This window comes from Nilaparvata lugens, chromosome 3 (genome assembly GCF_014356525.2).
Source record: "Nilaparvata lugens isolate BPH chromosome 3, ASM1435652v1, whole genome shotgun sequence".
NCBI lineage: Eukaryota > Metazoa > Arthropoda > Insecta > Hemiptera > Delphacidae > Nilaparvata > Nilaparvata lugens.
Genome location: NC_052506.1, coordinates 44,859,734 through 44,879,111, shown reverse-complemented (window position 1 = coordinate 44,879,111; position 19,378 = coordinate 44,859,734). Strand labels below are relative to the sequence as shown.

The 19,378-nt window shown below is 35.5% G+C and overlaps 1 protein-coding gene across 1 annotated transcript; it reads left to right on the top strand.

Annotated features, from left to right (window-relative positions):
* Positions 1-306: 306 nt before the first annotated feature.
* On the top strand, positions 307-19,030 carry LOC111055535. The gene is made up of 3 exons (XM_022342749.2): positions 307-637; positions 8,820-9,064; positions 13,892-19,030. Exons 1-3 carry the CDS (start codon positions 480-482, stop codon positions 14,938-14,940), a joined length of 1,452 nt encoding a protein of 483 aa, XP_022198441.2. The 5' UTR covers positions 307-479; the 3' UTR covers positions 14,941-19,030.
* Positions 19,031-19,378: the final 348 nt, after the last annotated feature.

Here is a 19,378-nt window from a genome sequence, read left to right as displayed (position 1 = left end):
ACTGCAGTCACAAATGAAAAAAATCTTTTCTTTTTTCATATTCAACCTATTTTATTATTTTTGCTCTCAAAAAGTTAACAATGAACTACCTAATAAAGGAAAAATAACGCTACCATGGAATAAGACATACAATATAGAAATAAAATAGAAATTGAAACTGTGCAATGCATTTTTCCATAAGAGCCAATGTGTTACAAAATGACGAATCCCACAGCAATGCGGGTTGCCTATCTTTACCAGCTGCCTCACTTTCTTTGTGTTGCTAGTCCATTCCAGTTAGTATAGAGTTCAGTGCTTCAACCTTGTTCTGTGAACTGTGGAATTGTGCGGACTCTGTTGATTCTTGTTCTTGTTGTATATTGTGTGTTTTGAAAGGAATTATAGTTGGAGTAACTGGAAAGTATAATAATTAAACTATTTATTACAATATTTGACTAGGTTTTAGTTGAATGAATATTAGGTAGTTTATATTAGTGCAAATGAGTGAAAATCCTAAAATAATTGTGCCAAAGGAAGAAGGCAAAGAAGATTCCGATGCCGATGCTGAGGAAGAGGATGAAATAATAGAAGATGAACAGGAAGATGAGGATATTGAGTTTTCCAGTGCAGATGAAGATTCTGAAAAATTGGAAGATGGGTTAGGCATTTTATTATCTTGAATTAATTTGTGGCACCTAATTTGTTTTGTATCTAATCCATGCATCTATAGTTTAGTGTTAGCCTATTTCGGTCTTGTGTAGTTTAGTAAAACAACATTTAATCTCATAGTTCTCTCAATTAAAATAATTTTCCTATTTCAACTAGATGGTTAGATTAAAACGACATATCCCTTGATAGTGTACTTTTTTTAGTTTGATTCAAAGTGTTGTTTCATAAACACTGTTCTTATATGGTACAAATAACCTACAAACATTTGAGTGATAAAAATGTTATTTTGATACTCATAAATTCATAGATAATCGTACAAACGATTTGAAAGTGTATTCTAACATGACTTTGATGAAAATGATAACGACTATAGTGAGGTCCACGTTATAATGACAGTAGGCCTATTTGATCAACTTTGGTTTCGCTATCCTTGTCTATCACTCGACAAAGCCGATGGTACTATAATTTTCTAGGTCCACAACGATGCCAATTATGTTTTTGACAATGTAGAAAAAAAATTGATTAATGCAGAGAATCGGCATCGCTATTCTTCTATCATTATCCACTGCCATTATAACGTGGACCTCACTATAGGTAGAGGTTTTCATTTAAGATATCATTAAATCACCTTCACATGAACACAAAATGTTTGCTTACTTGTAAGTAAGTTATAAGTTGATGCATAGAAATCAACAATCTTGTATACGTTTTCTCTGGTTGAAGTAGTTACTTTAGGGTCTCATTGGGTAGGCAATTAACCTAACGTTTTACAATGTCTAATACTTCTGAAAAGTATTCCATACCCCCCAAACCCCTCGGTGGGGTTTGCCCTTCCCACCAAGCCACCTGCTGGATCCGCCACTAACCTGCACCTGCAATATTGACTTAGTTTGTTGTTGGGTTTTTGTGTATTGTGTACTACTTTATTTCTTCACTGCTCTGTTCCAGTAGTTGAGTTGTAGTTTTCTGTTTGTTGACTGTTCAAGAAGTCTTGTTTGATAAAAATGTAGCGTTTATATGCTCTCTCAGGTCAGGTGTACTGTCAGGAAGACTGTTGTCAGGCGTTCGGATTGGTCATGTTTAGTGTCGTGTTCATGTCGAAACATTTTGTTAGTGACTAGCCTCATGCTCCAGCCTGTCGGTTGCTTGCAGTGACAAACAATGATGGTTCTCATTTTTTACCCGACAAACAGGGATGAAGATAGATTGAACACATTCCTGAGTAGTCCCAACCTGTCATGTATGTGAGGCAAACTATAGTGAGAGTGAAGTTCACGTTATGTCAGAGGAAGAAAGATGGAGAATCCAAGGATGATATAGAATTTGGAGTGTCCTCTCCCTGGAGGGAGAGAAAAAGGGAAGGATTTTATTTATTATAGGGAAAAACTCCTGAATCTTGTAATGACATAGGTATTCTGGTTTGCTCAACTATCGTACTTGGAACACTCAATAAGCTTCGGTTGACGTGTAAGGTTCTTTGATCTTTGAACCTTTGGATCCTTGAATCCGTCCCTTCAAACATAACATAACAGGTGCTTCGAAGGTAAAAACCTATTCTTGTGTTTTCGCACACATCCCTAAAACTGTCTGTCCTACAAACATGACCGTCCTGTATCAGCTGTCATCGGCGGCGTGTGTTTGTAGGTCATTCCTTTATTCTATTTTTCTTTCAACTCGGGACTGGCAAGTTAACTGTACCTACATGTTTGACGTTGTTGTTTGCTGGAATTTAGGCTATTAGAGGTGGCTGTGTTGTGGCTTACTAACGTACTAAGAAGTAGCCTTCTCAATAGTCCTATAGTTTTCCAAGTCAATATTCCATAAGAGCTGGTTTATCTTCTTTTTTTTGTAGGTTGGGTATCTGAATTCAAAGGTCCACCCCAACATCCAAAACTTGATCTCAATGTGCATTTTACAGCCAGTGTTGAGTGAACTATAATTCTATATTTCGTAGAGCTTTCATTTATAATTATTACAGGGTAATAATATATATTTATAATATAAATTAAAACAGGAAACACACGACATAGATAGAGTAAAAACACTTAGAAACTTACATTATTGTTTGGAAATTTTCGAGGAGCTGTGCTCTCTTCTTCAACCAAGTAGGGAGTGGTGTTGATTTGAATTCCAACGGTCACGACCACAGAGACGCGGTAGAGACGAATGATGCAGTATAGACCACAGAGCTCGCAGTACAGACGAACGGAGGAGTACAGACAGGGGGTATTATGGGGGTATTTGGTGGGCTATTATGGGTTATAAGCGGGAGATTTCAAATTTAGTGGGTTATGGGTAAGGAAAGGTGTAGATTATGAATTGATAGAAAAGAGGAGATTTTAAATTAGAAATCAGAAATGAAGTAGACTAAAATTAGAAAATGCAATTATAGAGTTGAATTGGAATGAAACTTATTTTTTATTTTGATTGAAAATTTAATATAGATTTGATAGCTGTGAAATTTATTATGACGTGATGAAATTTATTCCAATTTAATTGAACAGTTAGTGTAGAGTTGATAGCTATAATTGGTAGATATGGTTGATAGCTTGGACTGGAAGCAGCTCCATGCACCCAAATAAAAGCCAAATCTTTTGTCTTGAGATCTATGGAGGATCCCTCCCTTCCTCAGCCCTCTCCATATATCCTAGATTGATCGTACACACTATCGACAAGACAGAGCTGCTTACTTATGTGAAATCCCTGCGTGGCGGTTCAGCTTCTGGATATGACTGCATTTCTGCTGATATCCTGAAATCCGACTTTCAAAGCCTATCTGCTCCACTTCTGCATCAACTTGAGCATCGCTTCTGGCGAGTTTCCTGACGCCTTCAAAATTGCAAAGGTGATTCCATTGTTTAAATCAGAAGACATTACTGAGAGTTCAAACTTTCGTCCAATCAGCCTACTCAGCATATTTTCCAAAATTCTTGAAAGAGTAATAAAAGACCAATTAACAACACACCTTGAAAGCAATAGAATACTAACTAATTCTCAATATGGTTTTAGAAAATTAAAAAATATTTCAGATGCCCTCTCCGCTATAACCAGAGATGTGAATTTTGCATTGGGAAGTAATGAGAATGTGCATTGATATTCTTGGATCTGGCCAAGGCATTCGATTCTGTGGATAGGGGAAAGTTGCTCAAAAAATGGAACTGATTGGGATAGAGGGAGACTCATTAAATCGGTTTAAATCTTATTTCAGTAACCGTAAACAGTTTACTGTTATAAATGGAGGAAATAGCCAGTTGAAACAAGTAGAATTCCACACTATGAAACGAGCAACTTCTATTTTTATGTTTAGATGTTTATATGTTTGTATTTCACCGGATCTCGAAAACGGCTCTAACGATTCTCACGAAATTCAGAACATAGTAGGTTCATAATATAAAGATTCGATTGAACTAGGTCTCATCCCTTGGAAAACTCTCTGAAGGACATTAAAAGGATAATTATTAATCATCTTTGGAAAAACAGCTGATAATAATTATTTCGTCGTCTGTTGGTGATGGAAGTGAGTGAGCGAGTTCATGTGTGTGGGACTGTGTCAAAATTATGACTCAGCTGTTGAACTTTTGTAATCATTCAATCAGGTACTTGGTGCCGGTTGCAAAAAAGCCGGGTTATTCTCAATCCTGATTAATTCCAGTAGATCCATCTTTTTGAAATGGTCTTCTCTGATTTGGTTCACGTGAAGTTAATCAGGATTAAAATCTAACCGGCTTTTGTGCAACTGGGCCTTTGTGAGGGAAATTTTTGCCTTCCCTTTGGGAATTAATCTCAATTTACTGTAATTAGATAGAACATTTCTGTATAAATGTTTTTATAATTTCTTCTTTCGTAGGCTAATCTTTTTATGCTTTTGCACTTTTTTATGCATTTTTATGCTTTTGCACTTCAGAGCGAAGCTCGGTCCCCGATATTATGGGGTAATTCAAGGAAGCATCCGGGAACGTGCCAACTAGTCATCCCGACAACTAGTCTCCCCGTCAGTAAAGCTCCTCTCTCAGGAGCTCAGTTGACGCCATCAGTAAATCCCCTCGAATGTGGTTTTAAAAGGAGCTTTACTGTCGGGGAGACTAGTTGTCGGGATGACTAGTTGGCGCGTTCCCGGATGCTTCCTTGAATTACCCCATAATATCGGGGACCGAGCTTCGCTCTGGAGTACAAAAGCATAAAAAATGTATTACGAAAGAAGAAATTATAAAAACATTCATACAGAAATGTTCTATCTAATTACAGTAAATTGAGATTAATTCCCAAAGGGAAGGCAAAAATTTCCCTCACAAAGGCCCAGTTGCACAAAAGCCGGTTAGATTTTAATCCTGATTAACTTTACGTGTCAGCGTTCGAGGAGCTTAGTTGTCGTCTACGGTCTCGACAACTAGTCCCCTATGAACCAGTAGGGAATTTACTGTCGGGGAGACTAGTTGACGCTAGCATGCAAGGAGCTTGGTTGTTGTCACCGAACCCGGAAACGAATCTCCTCGCACGAAACTATTTTGTGAAAAATCACTAAGCTATAAGGAAATTATGATTGATGTTAAAAATTAGAAATTGATTCACTGAAAAATTTACTTTTATGGACTTGGTGGATTTTCCTTGTATGCTCATGATCATATGATTCCACTTGTCAGCTGATTGATTATGAATAATTCTATAGCAATGGTTTACAAAACATCCCACGGCGTGGGTTGCTTTTCGTGGATTAGCGTGGTTCCACTTTGCGGGGGTCTTAAGGTGCGTACAGATTTACGCGCCGCGAACATGAGCAATTCACTTTTAATCAGCTGATGCCAAGCTTTTTATATCTGTATCTTACCGTTTCTGTAAAAATACCGATATAGTCAGCTGATTAAAAGTGAATTGCTCATGTTTGCGGCGCGTATATCTGTACGCACCTTTAGGACTCGCTGCCACACAACCCTTGACATTTCATATTAGAAGAAAATACTATATTAGAAAATCAAGATCAACTTTGATCAATCATAATTAATCAAAAGAGTATAGTTACAAATTAATGAATAGTTATTCAAAAGAGAACAGTGACAAATCAATGTAGAATTATTCCTACAATTCACATTACATGGAAAAACAAAAATATAAGAGTATAAAGTTTCAATCTGAAGTTTTGAATGCCATAAGTTGAAGACTAAACAGTAGATCAGAGGTTTTCTTGATGATGTTATATTCTATGCATACATGCAGGAATCACTTGCGAGACGTACAATCTCATTCTGAAACTGCTTGCCAATTCAATAAGGAACATTTCCAAGTCAGTTGAATTCGGAAAGAGAAATAGTTTATTTTTTTAAATTTTATGTTTGCAGTGATAGAAGTGACAACTCCAACAAGCTTTTCTTCTAATAATCGAATTCATAGAATGTGTACAACAGTATCTGTGATTGTACTACTTCCCCGCCCGTTTCAAGCTGGTTTCAATGTTCCATAGGGTATTAGCTGTCGGGGAGCTTAGTTGTCGGATACGATCACGACAATCAGACCCCTCATAGGCCTTTCCAGCAGGGGATAGGGGATTTACTGTCAGGGAGACTAGTTGTCGTGAGCGTGTGAGGAGCTTAGTTGTCGCCGACAACAAGCTCCTTCGTTCTAGTAGGGGATTTACTGTCTGGGAGACTAGTTGACGGCAATGGTATATTTTGCCAGGGGATTTACTGACGCCTGTGATCAATATAGCGAGGAGACAGGTTGGCGGCGACCCAAACATCCTTGGTCCATTATTATTCTTGATTTATGTAAATAACCTTGCAAGATTGAACTTAAATAGCAAGATCTATCTCTTTGTAGATGACGCTGCTGTTCTGGTTAAGGGGCCTGACTGGGAATCCGTACTGAATAGGGCAAAGAGAGACTTGGCGTCATTAAAAACATGGTTTGTTCATAACTTATTGACGCTCAATGTCAGTAAGACAAAGTTAATGCCGGTCTCCCTGAGAGATGCTAGCGACACCTCAGTTGAAGGGGTCAAACTGCATACATGTGGTAACATTAACAATACGTCTTGTAACTGTGAGTCAATTGCAAGGGTAGACTCTTACAAATATCTAGGTGTAATTATTGATAATAGATTCAACTGGTCTGTACATGTTGCTTATCAGAACAGCAGACTAAGAAAAATGATCCATGTTTTTAGAAAACTTAGAGAATATTGAACAAGAACGAAATCCTAACAATTTAATATGCATTTTTTCAATCAATTATTGGAGGAGGGATCCTAGCTTATGGAGGAGGATTCAGAACTATTTTGAATCCTCTATTAATTATACAAAACTGATTCTAAAGTCTGCACTTGGGAGGCGTTGGGACTACTCGACTGAGGCGGTTTTCGCGGAGATGGAGGTGCTTGATGTCAGGCAATTAGACATACATTAGAACTTTGGCAACATACATATTAAAAACCCATCCTGACAGATTTAATACTATTACTCATGATTATACAACAAGGAGAGTAATACATAACAATATCCAGATACCAAGGGTAAACAAAACCATCTCCACTAATAATACATACTACATAGCCCATGTTCTGTTGAAAAACTTACCTATAGCTGTAACAGACTCCATTAACTATAAAATATCTGCATTCAAAATAACAATTAAAAGGTGGATTCGGGGTATCGGTAGAGGCGAGATTTGTGAAAGATTGATCACTTCTGAGTTTAGATTCTAGGGATGGATTCAATTGAGCTTCAAAACTGAAAAAATCAGAAGACTTTTACACATTTTATCACCGGTCACTATTACAAATTTTAATCATTTTACTGTCTCTTTTCTGAATCTCCTGATTCTATCTTATGAGGTGTGTGTGTGTGCATGTGCGGGTGTTGGCGTTTTCACGCCATTGTGGGTGATCTGTTTCTTGGGTTTGCATGGGGGGGGAGTACGTTACTTATCGTGGGGCGGGAAGGGGATTCTTGGGTTTCTAGGGGGTGGCATAGGGATAGGGGGGAGAAATGTAGTTCCTTTCTTAGTGGGGGGGGGGTGTAGTGTCATTATTATTATTATTAAATGTCAACAAGCTTACCGATCTATGCAAGTACTGCAAAATATAGAGCTAAACCTCTCCTTATTCATAACCCACTCAGATCTTAAATCTCCCGTTTGTAACCGCCCCCTAAATACCCCCATAATATCCCCTGACTCTGTACCCTTTTTCTCTCCATCCGTCTGCACCGCGTAATCTGTGGTCTCTGCTGCTACAATCGACTCTCCGTGTGTACTCTGTGGTCACAACTGTTTGATTTTAAACCACTCACTACTCGGTTGCTCGGTTGAGGAAGGGAACTCAGTTCCCAAAAATTTCCGTTTCAAATGTAAGTTTTCAAGTGTTTTCAATCTATTTATGTCTTGTGTCTCCTGTTTTATATATATATATATATATATATATATATATATATATATATATACCCACTCACTGCTCGGTTGAGGAAGGAAACTCAGTTTCCGAAAATTTCCGTTTCAAATGTAAGTTTTCAAGTGTTTTCAATCTATTTATGTATTGTATATATATATATATATATATATATATATATATATATATATATATATATATATGTAGAGCCTATTCCTACCTTAGACTCATTCTCGCACACAGCAGTAATGCCTGTGCGAGAGTAAATATTTCTTAATATATATTTGTATATCTGCTGTCATTTCTGTGGTGCTGAAAGTGTATTCTTATTTTTATGCTATACCACGGTAATTGCTTGTATAACTGTAATAAATTTTTGAATTGAATTTTGTTTAGTTTTGTCACAGTATCATCTGGATTGAACGTTTCACATTTGTGAGGTTAGGTTGTAGCGAAGTCAACAATACGACAAGTACGCGGTCATCCTTCGAACATATTTCGAACCCTTGCGTAACATGTCGCGTAACGATCATGATCGGAGCGTGTGCGGAGCGTGTTCGAGGCGCGTATATCTGTATGCACCTTAATGTGAACGTGGATGGTGCATATGGTCCTTACTTCTTATAGTAAGAGAGTTTCAATCGGTTTTCTACCATTTATCCAAAATATTATTTCATTTTATCCAATCTATTTGTTAGACATTATCTTAATGTGTTTTGAAAATTGAACTCAATGGGTGGAAATCAGGAGAAAATCGTTAGATACTCTCAACAAATGATTAATTTTTCTTTTACAGGAGCAGTGAAAAAAAGTCATATGTTTGTGACCTCTGCCCGGGAAGTATGTTCAGTCATCATAATGGATACTACAATCATTTGAAACGTAAACACAATGTCGTTTGCTACTCGAAGGGGTCAATATCCTGCCGAGAAAAAGGCTGCACGTTCCGGTGCTCAATGAGAGAAAAACTACAGTCTCATCTCATGCATACTCACAAGAAACCTCTAGCATTCTCTCAATTGAAATTCAGCTCTATGAAAGGTAACTAATTTGTATTCTCACATTTTAACTTTTGATACCTTAGTTGATGTTACAATAAAACCCATTTCACACCGCCGTCATCTATCATTGGGGCAATGTTAACTGCGGTCTAAGACTCTCCGGTATAATGTGAATATTTATATATTGAGATATTGATTATAGTCCAGTCAAATGGTCGTTTTTAGGGAAACACCCCCGAAAGAATTTTTCTCGACGGTTAGCCTATATAAGTATTTTGGGGCGCTGAATTCGAATATGAAATTTTCTGACACGCCAGAGGGCGGCTTCACCCCCAAAACCCCCAAAATTTCGGACTATTTTCAATTTTCCCATTTTATCTCGTGAGTTTTTAAAGAAAAATCATTCTTGACAAAATTGAAGAGAATAAAATTTCCAATGAGTTGAGTGGTTGCGTAGGAATCTATCATTTTTGGTTCCGGAGCTACGAATTTTCAAAAAAGGGGTATTTTTAAGGGGTTTTCAAAATTATGGAAACCTACCACTTCTACCCTATACAACTTGGATATTTTTCTAGTATAGATAAAAAACCACACATCACGTGAAAGAACAATTCATTATGAACCTAGGAATTTTTGAATTTAGTAGTGGGGGGAGGGGGAATACACCCAAAAATAGAAAATCATGTCCCACAGCCAAAATACAAAATTTTCATTATAATACCTTTTTAAGGCCCTCCTAACAAAAAATTACATATTTCAGCTGAAATCATCTCACGAGGGTTATTCGCTATGAGAATCACCCGTTAGAAACATTTGATTTCATAATTTCCTAGTGGGGGGGTACGTCATAAGGATACGTCAAGGATCAAAACTTTTAACACTTTTAACTTTTGACACAATGATCAGATCTCCTCGTACTACAGCTCATTCTTCTCAGCTCATCAAGGCGGTTCAAAATCATGTATCTTAACTGAAATTTGATGAGAGAATAAAAAATTCCTCTTTTAGTGTATTTTAGCCCCCATTTAAATACACAGAAAAATTGCAAATTTCTATATTCAAAACTATGTATCTCGGTAACCTGAAATGTTAAAAAACGGTACTTGGTCTTGATTTGTACAATAGAACCTCCTCTTTCATGTGAGATGAATGAATTTTGTGAAAATATAATCGTGAGGTAAGATACGTTTGATTTAAAACATCAAAAAATTTGCGATATTTTCCTCATTTATACAGTCTTGACAGTTTCTCGATAATAAACAGTCATGCAAGATGGGTTTAAGGCAACGTAACTTAAAGAGCATGTAATTCTCTTTCATTTGAGACCAATCGCAAGTTTCTATCATGTATCTTACTCGTTTTAGAGACTCTTGAATAACAGTAAAATAGCAGAAAAAAATGAGAAAATGAAAATGACCATTTTTTCAATAAGCTGTAACTTTTGAACTGTATTGAAATCAGAGAAACGATTTATGGGAGCGGAAAGAGGAGAAAATTCTCTACAGCCTTGACTACTTTTTCGATTTTTTATCTGAAGTGTTTCACAAGATGCGCAACTTGAATATGCGAGACTGTGGAAATGATTAACGTATCAAAATTTTTTCGCATATTCAAAGTTGCGTATCTTGTAAAACACCTCGAATAAAAAATCGAAAAAGTAGTCAAGGTTGTAGAGAATTTTCTCCTCTTTCCGCTCCCGTAAATCGTTTCTCTGATTGAAAAAAGTCCGAAATTTTGGGGGTTTTGAGGGTGAAGCCGCCCTCTGGCGTGTCAGCAAATTTGAGATTCGAATTCAGCGCCCCAAAATACATAAAGAACCGTCGAGAAAAATTCTTTCGGGACTGTTTCCTGAAAAACGACCATTTGACTGGACTATTATGATTTATACTAGCCATAAAATTGGACTCAAATACTATGAAGTAAGAATTTAATCCATCTTTTGGAAATGTCAACTGTTTCAAATTTAGGACAGTTTTGGGTCATATCTATAGTACGATTTTCAATCTTATTGATAAATAAATTCTTTTTGATATTCAATTTGAATATTTCAGCTTCTATGTTGAAGGTAATTGGCGTGAATGTTGGAAAAGCTCACCCGAAATAGGTATATTTTATAGTGGCACTTTCTTATTTTCACTTCAACGATTATTACAATAAGGCATTATTTTTATGGTAAGAACTTTCAAATGTAGTATACTCGGCAGAACAGAAAAGAACTGATCTCCAATGAGTTTTTGCTCTAATAGCCGAAACAGAAGCAGAAAAACATACTTTTTAAAATGATTAAATTGTTGATAGCTAATGATAGATTCTATCTGAAATACCTATTTTTTTCAATCATACTTTTTATATTATTGATAGATTAATAAGAATATTTTTCAACATTGTTTTCCGAAATTTTATCAAAAATAAAACCTGGGTGGGAAGGTATAAATTTATAATAATATATAGAACTAATTTTTCCTACTAACAGATACCGATTTGTGGTAAACATAGTGAACCGTTCAATCGGTTCATAGTGAACTGATTGGAATGTTTTCTCAGCGACATAATACAATATTCATTCAAAATATCTTTGAGACTCGACCTAAATAATGATAATCCATGATAAGTCAACCTCTACATGTCTAAGCTCTGATTAAATAACTTCAAATTCAATCTGTACTTGCAAACTGATAAGGTTTTGAGGATAGGAAAAGATGGCTGTCAAATTAGATGACTCGAATCTGAGATGAACATCCAAGTTTCTGAAACTGGTGGGTCAAAATTATCAACGATAGCTGTATGTTCTTGTTGAGAAAAAGATTTCATTCAAAACTGTTCGCTAAGAGTGAACTATCTAAAAAATAGCATCGTTTCAATGAGCATTGGATTCATCTGCGCAACAAATGGTTCATTTTGTCTGCCTAGCTAGTCTTCCAATGTGTCAACAATCCCTTAAAAAGCAATAGTATTGTTTCTGGGCTGAGCAGAGTAGATTTCATTGGAAAGTAAGCCTTGGCAATAAAAACCCTAAAAACTTCTATTTTTATTTTTTAACAAGCAGAAATATGAAAAATACGCATTCTGTTTCACTTTTAAAGTAGGTAATTCCTGTATTGATCATCTAACTTGAAAAACCCAAAAACTTTCAATTCTAACAATAATTTGAAGAAATCAATTATTATTAAACTAATTATACTTTTGAATTAATAAATCAATTTCAGTGTTGAGTATAAAATCCAAGGCTGGTAGGGCATGCATGATAAACATGAAACACATGTCATAATACATTGTTCTGTCATCACAGCGAAAGGCTTCGAGCAAGCAAACATTTTTCGATATAATACCTGTATCTTGAGGTGCAATTATTTAGAGGCGTATTGAGATGGGTAATCAGGCAGCTCGAGACGCGTCGTTATAGCCGTCACGGCTAGAACACATAACCTATAAATTCATTAATTCGATGATTCATTAGATATTAATGTATTGTAAAAGCAATATAGTAGCCAGTACTTCTAATTCATCTGTCACTATAACATTCTACAACATAGAAATTTAATGAGTCATCGAATCAATTTATAGGTTATGTGCTCTAGCCGAGGCGGCTGTAGCGACGCATCTCGAGCTGCCTGACCACGCGTTTTGACACGCCTCTTAGGAATTGCAATTTTAGATTCTTTGTTGTTTATTATTTTCACTAGTCTATTTGAGGTTAAATTATATTTCTATCATTATAATTTGTAATTTACCAGTGGTTTATCTATTGTTATTTGTTTATTTGATGTTAGAAAGAAGCCTCTCGTTGATCACAAAACATGCTTGATGATAATGTAATGTAAATGTAATGTAATGTAAATGTGCATGACAAACATGCATGTACATGCTTTGTTTATCATGCATGTCCTAACGTTAGTGGTTAGTCTAACGTTCTACTTTTATTTAATTCTTCATCATCACTTGCCAACATATTTGCTGTATTAGCCTACACATAATTGTGTTATAAATATAAACTTTAAAATGTGTTTTCAACGAGCCTTAGGCTGACCACCAACGGTAGGACATGCATGAGAAGGTAATTGTATGTATATGCATTTTTATCATGCACACATACATGTTCATCATGCATGTATTGTCGTCAGCGAGAGGCTTCTAACATAAAATAAACAAATTACAATGATAATATGAATATTATCAATAACATAATTACTCGATAAATATACACCTTTAATTTACAAATTATAATGATAGAAACCTAATTCAACCTCAAATATAGCAGCGAAAAAAATTAACTGCAAAAATCTTGAGATACAATAACTTTACCTTAAAAAATTTTGCTCCAAGCCTTTCGCTGTGATGATACAAAGTCTAAGGCCGGTTACAGAGTTTGACCGACCGTCAGTGCGTATGTACCATCCTGACCGTACGCATCGATGAATCAGTTTTACACATTCAGAGCTCGTGGAATTAGTCATGGTTAAAATTTAACCGCCTATTTTGCAACCGGCACTTAGCCTATTAGTTTCTTGATTGAAATAGATAGTAAAAAAACAACCGGTTTAGGCTAATAAAGTCATTCTTAAGTGTCGAAATAAACTATTTCTTGGATAACGTTTATTTTTCAATTAATAAATTGATTTATAACAGGCTTTCTGTTCAAATTGCTTCTACTTAAAAATTAAAACTAATATTCAATCAAAGAAAGATAATGAAGTTTGAAAACCTCATGATTAATATGCTTATCAAATGTACATTTGAGAACCAGATTAAAATTACAAGAAATAATGCACTTTTTAATCATAACAGTTATATCAACACACAATATAAAAATAGCACAATAATCATATTTTGAATAGATACTGCAGCTGTTTCTGTTGTATTGTTTTAGATTTTGAAGAATGGAGAGAGGTTTTTGAGAAGCAGGAAAAATGTAGATTCGTGAAGAAGTCAGGAACACGCATACGGCGCCAAACCGGCGAGAAACACACCTATCTTTACTGCAGTCGGTCGGGTACATTCGTCAGCAACAGCAAAGGAGTGCGCAATCAGTTCAAGAAAGTGTCGTCCAAGATCAGCAACTACTGCACTGCTTCCATCGACTGCGTCGAACAGTTGGATGGAACTGTGCTGGCCAAACTGTGTTCAACGCACTACGGCCACGATCCTTCCGTCGAATTCCTCAGACTGACAAAAGCCGACAAAGACAATATCGCCAGCCAGCTTGGCAAAGGCGTCTCACGTGATATAGTATTGGACAATATAAGGGCTAGTGTAGGAGAAGACGTTGATCGGATACATCTACTCACAATGAAAGATATCAGGAACATTGAGCGCTCGTACAATATCAAAGCAGAAATTAAAAGTAGAGAATTCAGCTGCGGATTTGCCAGTGTCAACGAATGGGTTCGAGAAATGGAATGTCTAGGTGATGAAAGTCCCATACTCTTCTACAAACCCAAGAATCAATCGAAGATTGTTGCCGAAGGTGAACACTTTCTAGGATTAGATGATTTCTGTGTGGTGCTAATGACTAAGGGACAGCAGGACATACTCCGCAAGTTTGGTCAAAATGGAGTTTTCTACATAACATGGATGAGTATAAGTAATGGTTATGATCTATCTCTTCTATCTCTAATGGTAACTGACGATTTGAATGAGGCGTTCCCAGTTGCTTACATGGTATGCAGTGCAATGTCTAAAAGCATAGAAGTGCTTTTCTTTAAAATAATTAGGGACAAGATGGGCACATTATGTGCACGAGCAATAATGACAGACGATAGGAAATCGTTGTTTGACGCATGGGGAGAAGTGATGGGCTTTGTTCCTTACTATTTGCTAAGCAATCGGTTTGTCGATGCTGATTGGAGAGACCGCTTGATCACAGTTCCAATGAGGACGTGCAGTGTGCTGTTTATGAAGTACTTTACTCCTACCTAAGTGTAACTGACTCTTCCAAGTTCGATGACAGTCTGAATAATTTTGTGAAACACTTAAAGGAAAGCCCTCAGACACAGATGTTTGCTACATATTTTGAAGACAATTACCTCCATCGAGTGCGTCTTTGGGCAGGCTGCTACGACAAGAAGTCTGTAGGAGTCAATGAACATTTAAACCTCGATGTAATCTACAATGAACTTGTAGCTGTTTGCAATAGCAAAGGAAAGTATTCTAAACTATTAGAAAGAACACTGCAGGGACTTTTGAAGATTGTTAGGGACAGACAGTACTATAGAACTTCGAAAATTTCCAGACAGGCTCAAGAGCTGGTACAACATCACTCAGTATCAATGAATTTGGATCTGGATGCTATTCAGTGTATGCAAAACAGGAAATGGAAAGTAAAATCGGAAAGCTCTAGGTTGATCTTCGTAGTGACAAGGAAAACTTATGAATGCAATCCCAAGTGTCCTTTAATTTGTACTTCCTGCCACATGTGTGCTCATATGTTCGAATGTACTTGCAAGGTATATAATTTTGACAGAACAATGTGCAAACATATACATGCTGTGGGGAGGTTATTCAGGAAAAATATAAAAATTATGGATAATTTAGGGGGATTAGACTTGGAAAATAGTACTCTAGATAATAGTCTATTAAATTCAAGTAGTGAATATGAGAGTAAAAACATAGCAAGATTTGAGGACAATAGCGAATCGAATGAAACTACAGCAAATGCAGATAAAAATAAAGCTACACCCATTCTGTTAGAACCGATAGTTCCGAAACCTATTCGTGAAATGAGAACCATAGTGTTACCTAAGAAAACGGATGACAAAGAACAAAGCAACGAGGCTTCGGCCCTAGTGAACGAATGTGAAGCACAAAACACCGCCACTGATGGCACTCCAACCAAGCAAGCAGTTCCCTCACCCTCCCCCTCACCTTCTGAGGCTAGAATAAAAACTAGGGCATTAAATTTAATTCATTGCATAGAAAAACGAATTCAAGCTTTGAACGACGAGACCAAATTGAAAAACGTCTGCAAGGAATTGAACTCTTTGAAACGTTTCCTGGATTCTTCAGAGGCTGTTATGGATAAAGGAAAAGCTGTTGAATTCACCATCAAAATTGTTGATGGCAATGATACAGAAAAGCCACTCGGGAAACGAAAACTTAGCAAGAACAAAGGTTGTAAAAAAAATCAGCCTTATCCTGAAACTCAGAAAAAACAAGCTGGTAAACCAAAGAAATCTAGCCTCAATAAAAGTGTTATTGAGATTAAAGATAGTAATACACATACCGTTGTCGCAGAAATCCATGAAGAACCAAAGCCGCACACGAAAACTGACCCAATCCAATTATCAGAACAATCTGGGTTGAAAATTAAAGTGAAAAGATTGGATGGCTCTGTATCCAAAGACCATCAAAGTAAATTAGCTAAAGCTGATGAAATATTAGTAGATGAAGGATCTACTCCAAATCTTAGACGATCAAACCGAAAAATAAAGAGGAAAATTCCCCATGATGATGTAACTGATTCATTGACACCTGTAGTCAAAACTAGGAGTCGATCCACAAGTTTTCCAGAAAAATTAGAACCAAGTCACATATCGCCGGATAACTTGAAGAATACTGGTGAAGACGACATTGAAGTAGTTGAAGAATCAACTAGCACTGCTCTAGATTAAGATATTATAAATATATCATTAATCACTTACCAAGGTGATCGATTGCAAATCTCATTAAATCACTCTTCAAATCCCTTACTATCATTTATGGTTTCAATTTCAATCAATATTTTTAAGAGATAAATTATACAGTGCTTAACAATTAACTCAACTATTTTAGATCAGTTATGGAAAGGTAACATGTATGTTTGTTTTTGTGAAGGTAAAGGTTCTTGTAATGTTTTGCAGCCTAGTTATTGTTATTCAGCTACATTGAAATCTTCTTATCAGGATTACAGCTTAAATTATCCATGCTTAAAGAAATAAATGTTCTATCTAATTTTATGTTAACTGGACTCAGTATTCATTTATTATAATATTATTAAGGTATAAGGTCATTTCCATAATTATATACTTCACGATTTTTCGTATTTTTATCTTGTCAATGTTGAAAGTTAGTTTATATCAATAAAAAATTAAGAAGGTGCACAAAGTAATATGAAGTGATAAAAATATAAGATATTATAATCAACATATTAATCTGTTATTACATCTGGGCAATATAATAGTCCTGAAACAAATTTGACATGGTATTTTAGACATTCTATGATTAGCTATAATTTTTATTTTACATTTTCTTTCACTCTTCTTCCAAGATTTAGGAAAATATTGTATAGCACATTAATTTTATATGAAACTCATTGAAGAAATTTTATTAGAATTACATTGAACTTGTGCAATAACTCGATAATCAGACATTACAACATAATCTCAAGAGGTCTATAATTATTATCAATGTCGATGTATTAGTTTTTGCCTAAGAGTCACACAAAGTGTTGAAAAGTAATGCATGAATTCAAATGTCTCAAATGATAGTGAGGCGGCGAAGTTGACAGTGAAGCGGAGACATTTAGATACATTTATTACTCCTCAACACTCTTAGCTACCTTCTTTGCCAATCACAACCTTTGACGCTCCACTATGTGATTCCATCTGTCGAAGATCAGCTTATGTCAAGGTAGCCCTATGTTAAGAATTATTCATCATGAACGATGATGAGTTCAATCAAAGTTATTCCAAATACATACTTCCATTTTCATAATTTATTATGATACATTTTATTAAAATTAGTCATGTGAGCCAGTACCTTAAATATGATTTTTTTCATATTTTTTAAATTATTAGACGCGTTGTATTTTTTATTGTTGATTTTATGTAGATAGCCAGTCTACTTTTAAATACTACTAGTGTATTTATTCTTCTACAAAATTGTCATGTTTAAATTGAGCTGTATATTAGATCTTGATATTATGATAATGATTAGTTTCTTCTCGATTTGCGAAATAATATATTTATCAAAAACTTCTATAAGTAGAAAATGTTGAGAAAGTGTAAAAAGAGTTTCATCTTTTGAGGCTTGTGCACACCAATATAATTCGTATGACGGCGACGATTTCAACTATTTTTGAACAGGCGTTAGCGAGTTCTTAATTTTTAATTACTAAATGTTATACAATAACTTTAGAAAGAATTGATCAATCAGCTTCAAATTTTGAACACGTAGGCCTATTCTTAGAACCATTTTACAGGTCAAGTTCGTTGGACAAAAAATTGACTTACTCCTTCATTTCAGGATAAAAAAATCATTTAAAGTGCATAAGAAAAAAATTGTTATGATTTATCCCAGCTATGTTCTTCCAACCAGATGGAAATATAATAGTCCAGTGGTCGTTTTTCAGGAAACAGCCCCGAAAGAATTTTTCTCGACGGTTCTATATGTATTTTGGGGCGCTTAATTCGAATCTGGAATTTGCTGACAAGCCATAGGGCGGATTCACCCCCACAAACTCCCTATAAACGCTGTTTCTATGCTGAGTCGCTTGATTCTAGAATTAGTTTTATTCTTCTGGAAATTTTGTCCGAGGACTAAATATAATTTATTTTATTACATTATTTTAAAACTGATCATCAAGTTAGCCTACTTCTATTTTTTGTAATTAACGCATTTTAAATGTATAATTTGTTAAAACAATATTTTATAATCTGTTGTGCATCAGAATATTACCGTAACGCAGGACTAATTATTATATTTGCCCCTGGCTCAAGTATTGTATTATTCATTTATGAAGTCCCTTTATAGGTTTGGTTATGTTATGTATACTTTATCAATTTATTTGGTATATATTTTATACATTATCAATTCATTTTCGAATTAGTGTATTTGGTAACTGTGTTGGTCACTATTACTGTAATTAATCATCTATGAGATTTATTTACTATGGGTTTGAATCTGGTAGCCTAGCAGTCTGGATTTTACTCCACATTCCTCTGTGCCTCAATTTTTAGAAATATTAATGCTTGTATGAATTACGAATGTTGTTGTAAAGATGTTTTCTTGCGAATAAAACGAATGAAGTTAATTTCTGTGTATAAATTTAAAATTATATCATCCTTATTTAAAGAGTTTGACAAATTTACGACAGAACTTGAGTTTGTGGCCTAGGCCCGACTTAACATTAAACACTGGTGTGCCTTTTGAATGCTTGCTACTATCGGACTCAATTCCAAAATTATCACCCTTGAAAACTTTTTAAAAATTTAGCAAAAATGAAATACCGTGTGTCTATTATCTATAATATAACAAAGGAAACAAGCTGCTTATACATGTACTGGATACAGGGAATACACGAATGACGCATCATCACGTCTGAACTACTTGACTAATTAACTTGAAACTTTGCATACAGTCTCCTGTTTTAGAGGATGGT

What these genes read in the sequence shown, in the direction of transcription:
- LOC111055535 (XM_022342749.2), top strand. Translation starts at nt 480, where the DNA reads ATGAGTGAAAATCCTAAAATAATTGTGCCAAAGGAAGAAGGCAAAGAA. An exon ending in TCTGAAAAATTGGAAGATGG is followed by an intron (nt 638 to 8,819) that starts GTTAGGCATTTT and finishes TTTCTTTTACAG; the next exon opens with GAGCAGTGAAAAAAAGTCAT. An exon ending in GAAATTCAGCTCTATGAAAG is followed by an intron (nt 9,065 to 13,891) that starts GTAACTAATTTG and finishes GTATTGTTTTAG; the next exon opens with ATTTTGAAGAATGGAGAGAG.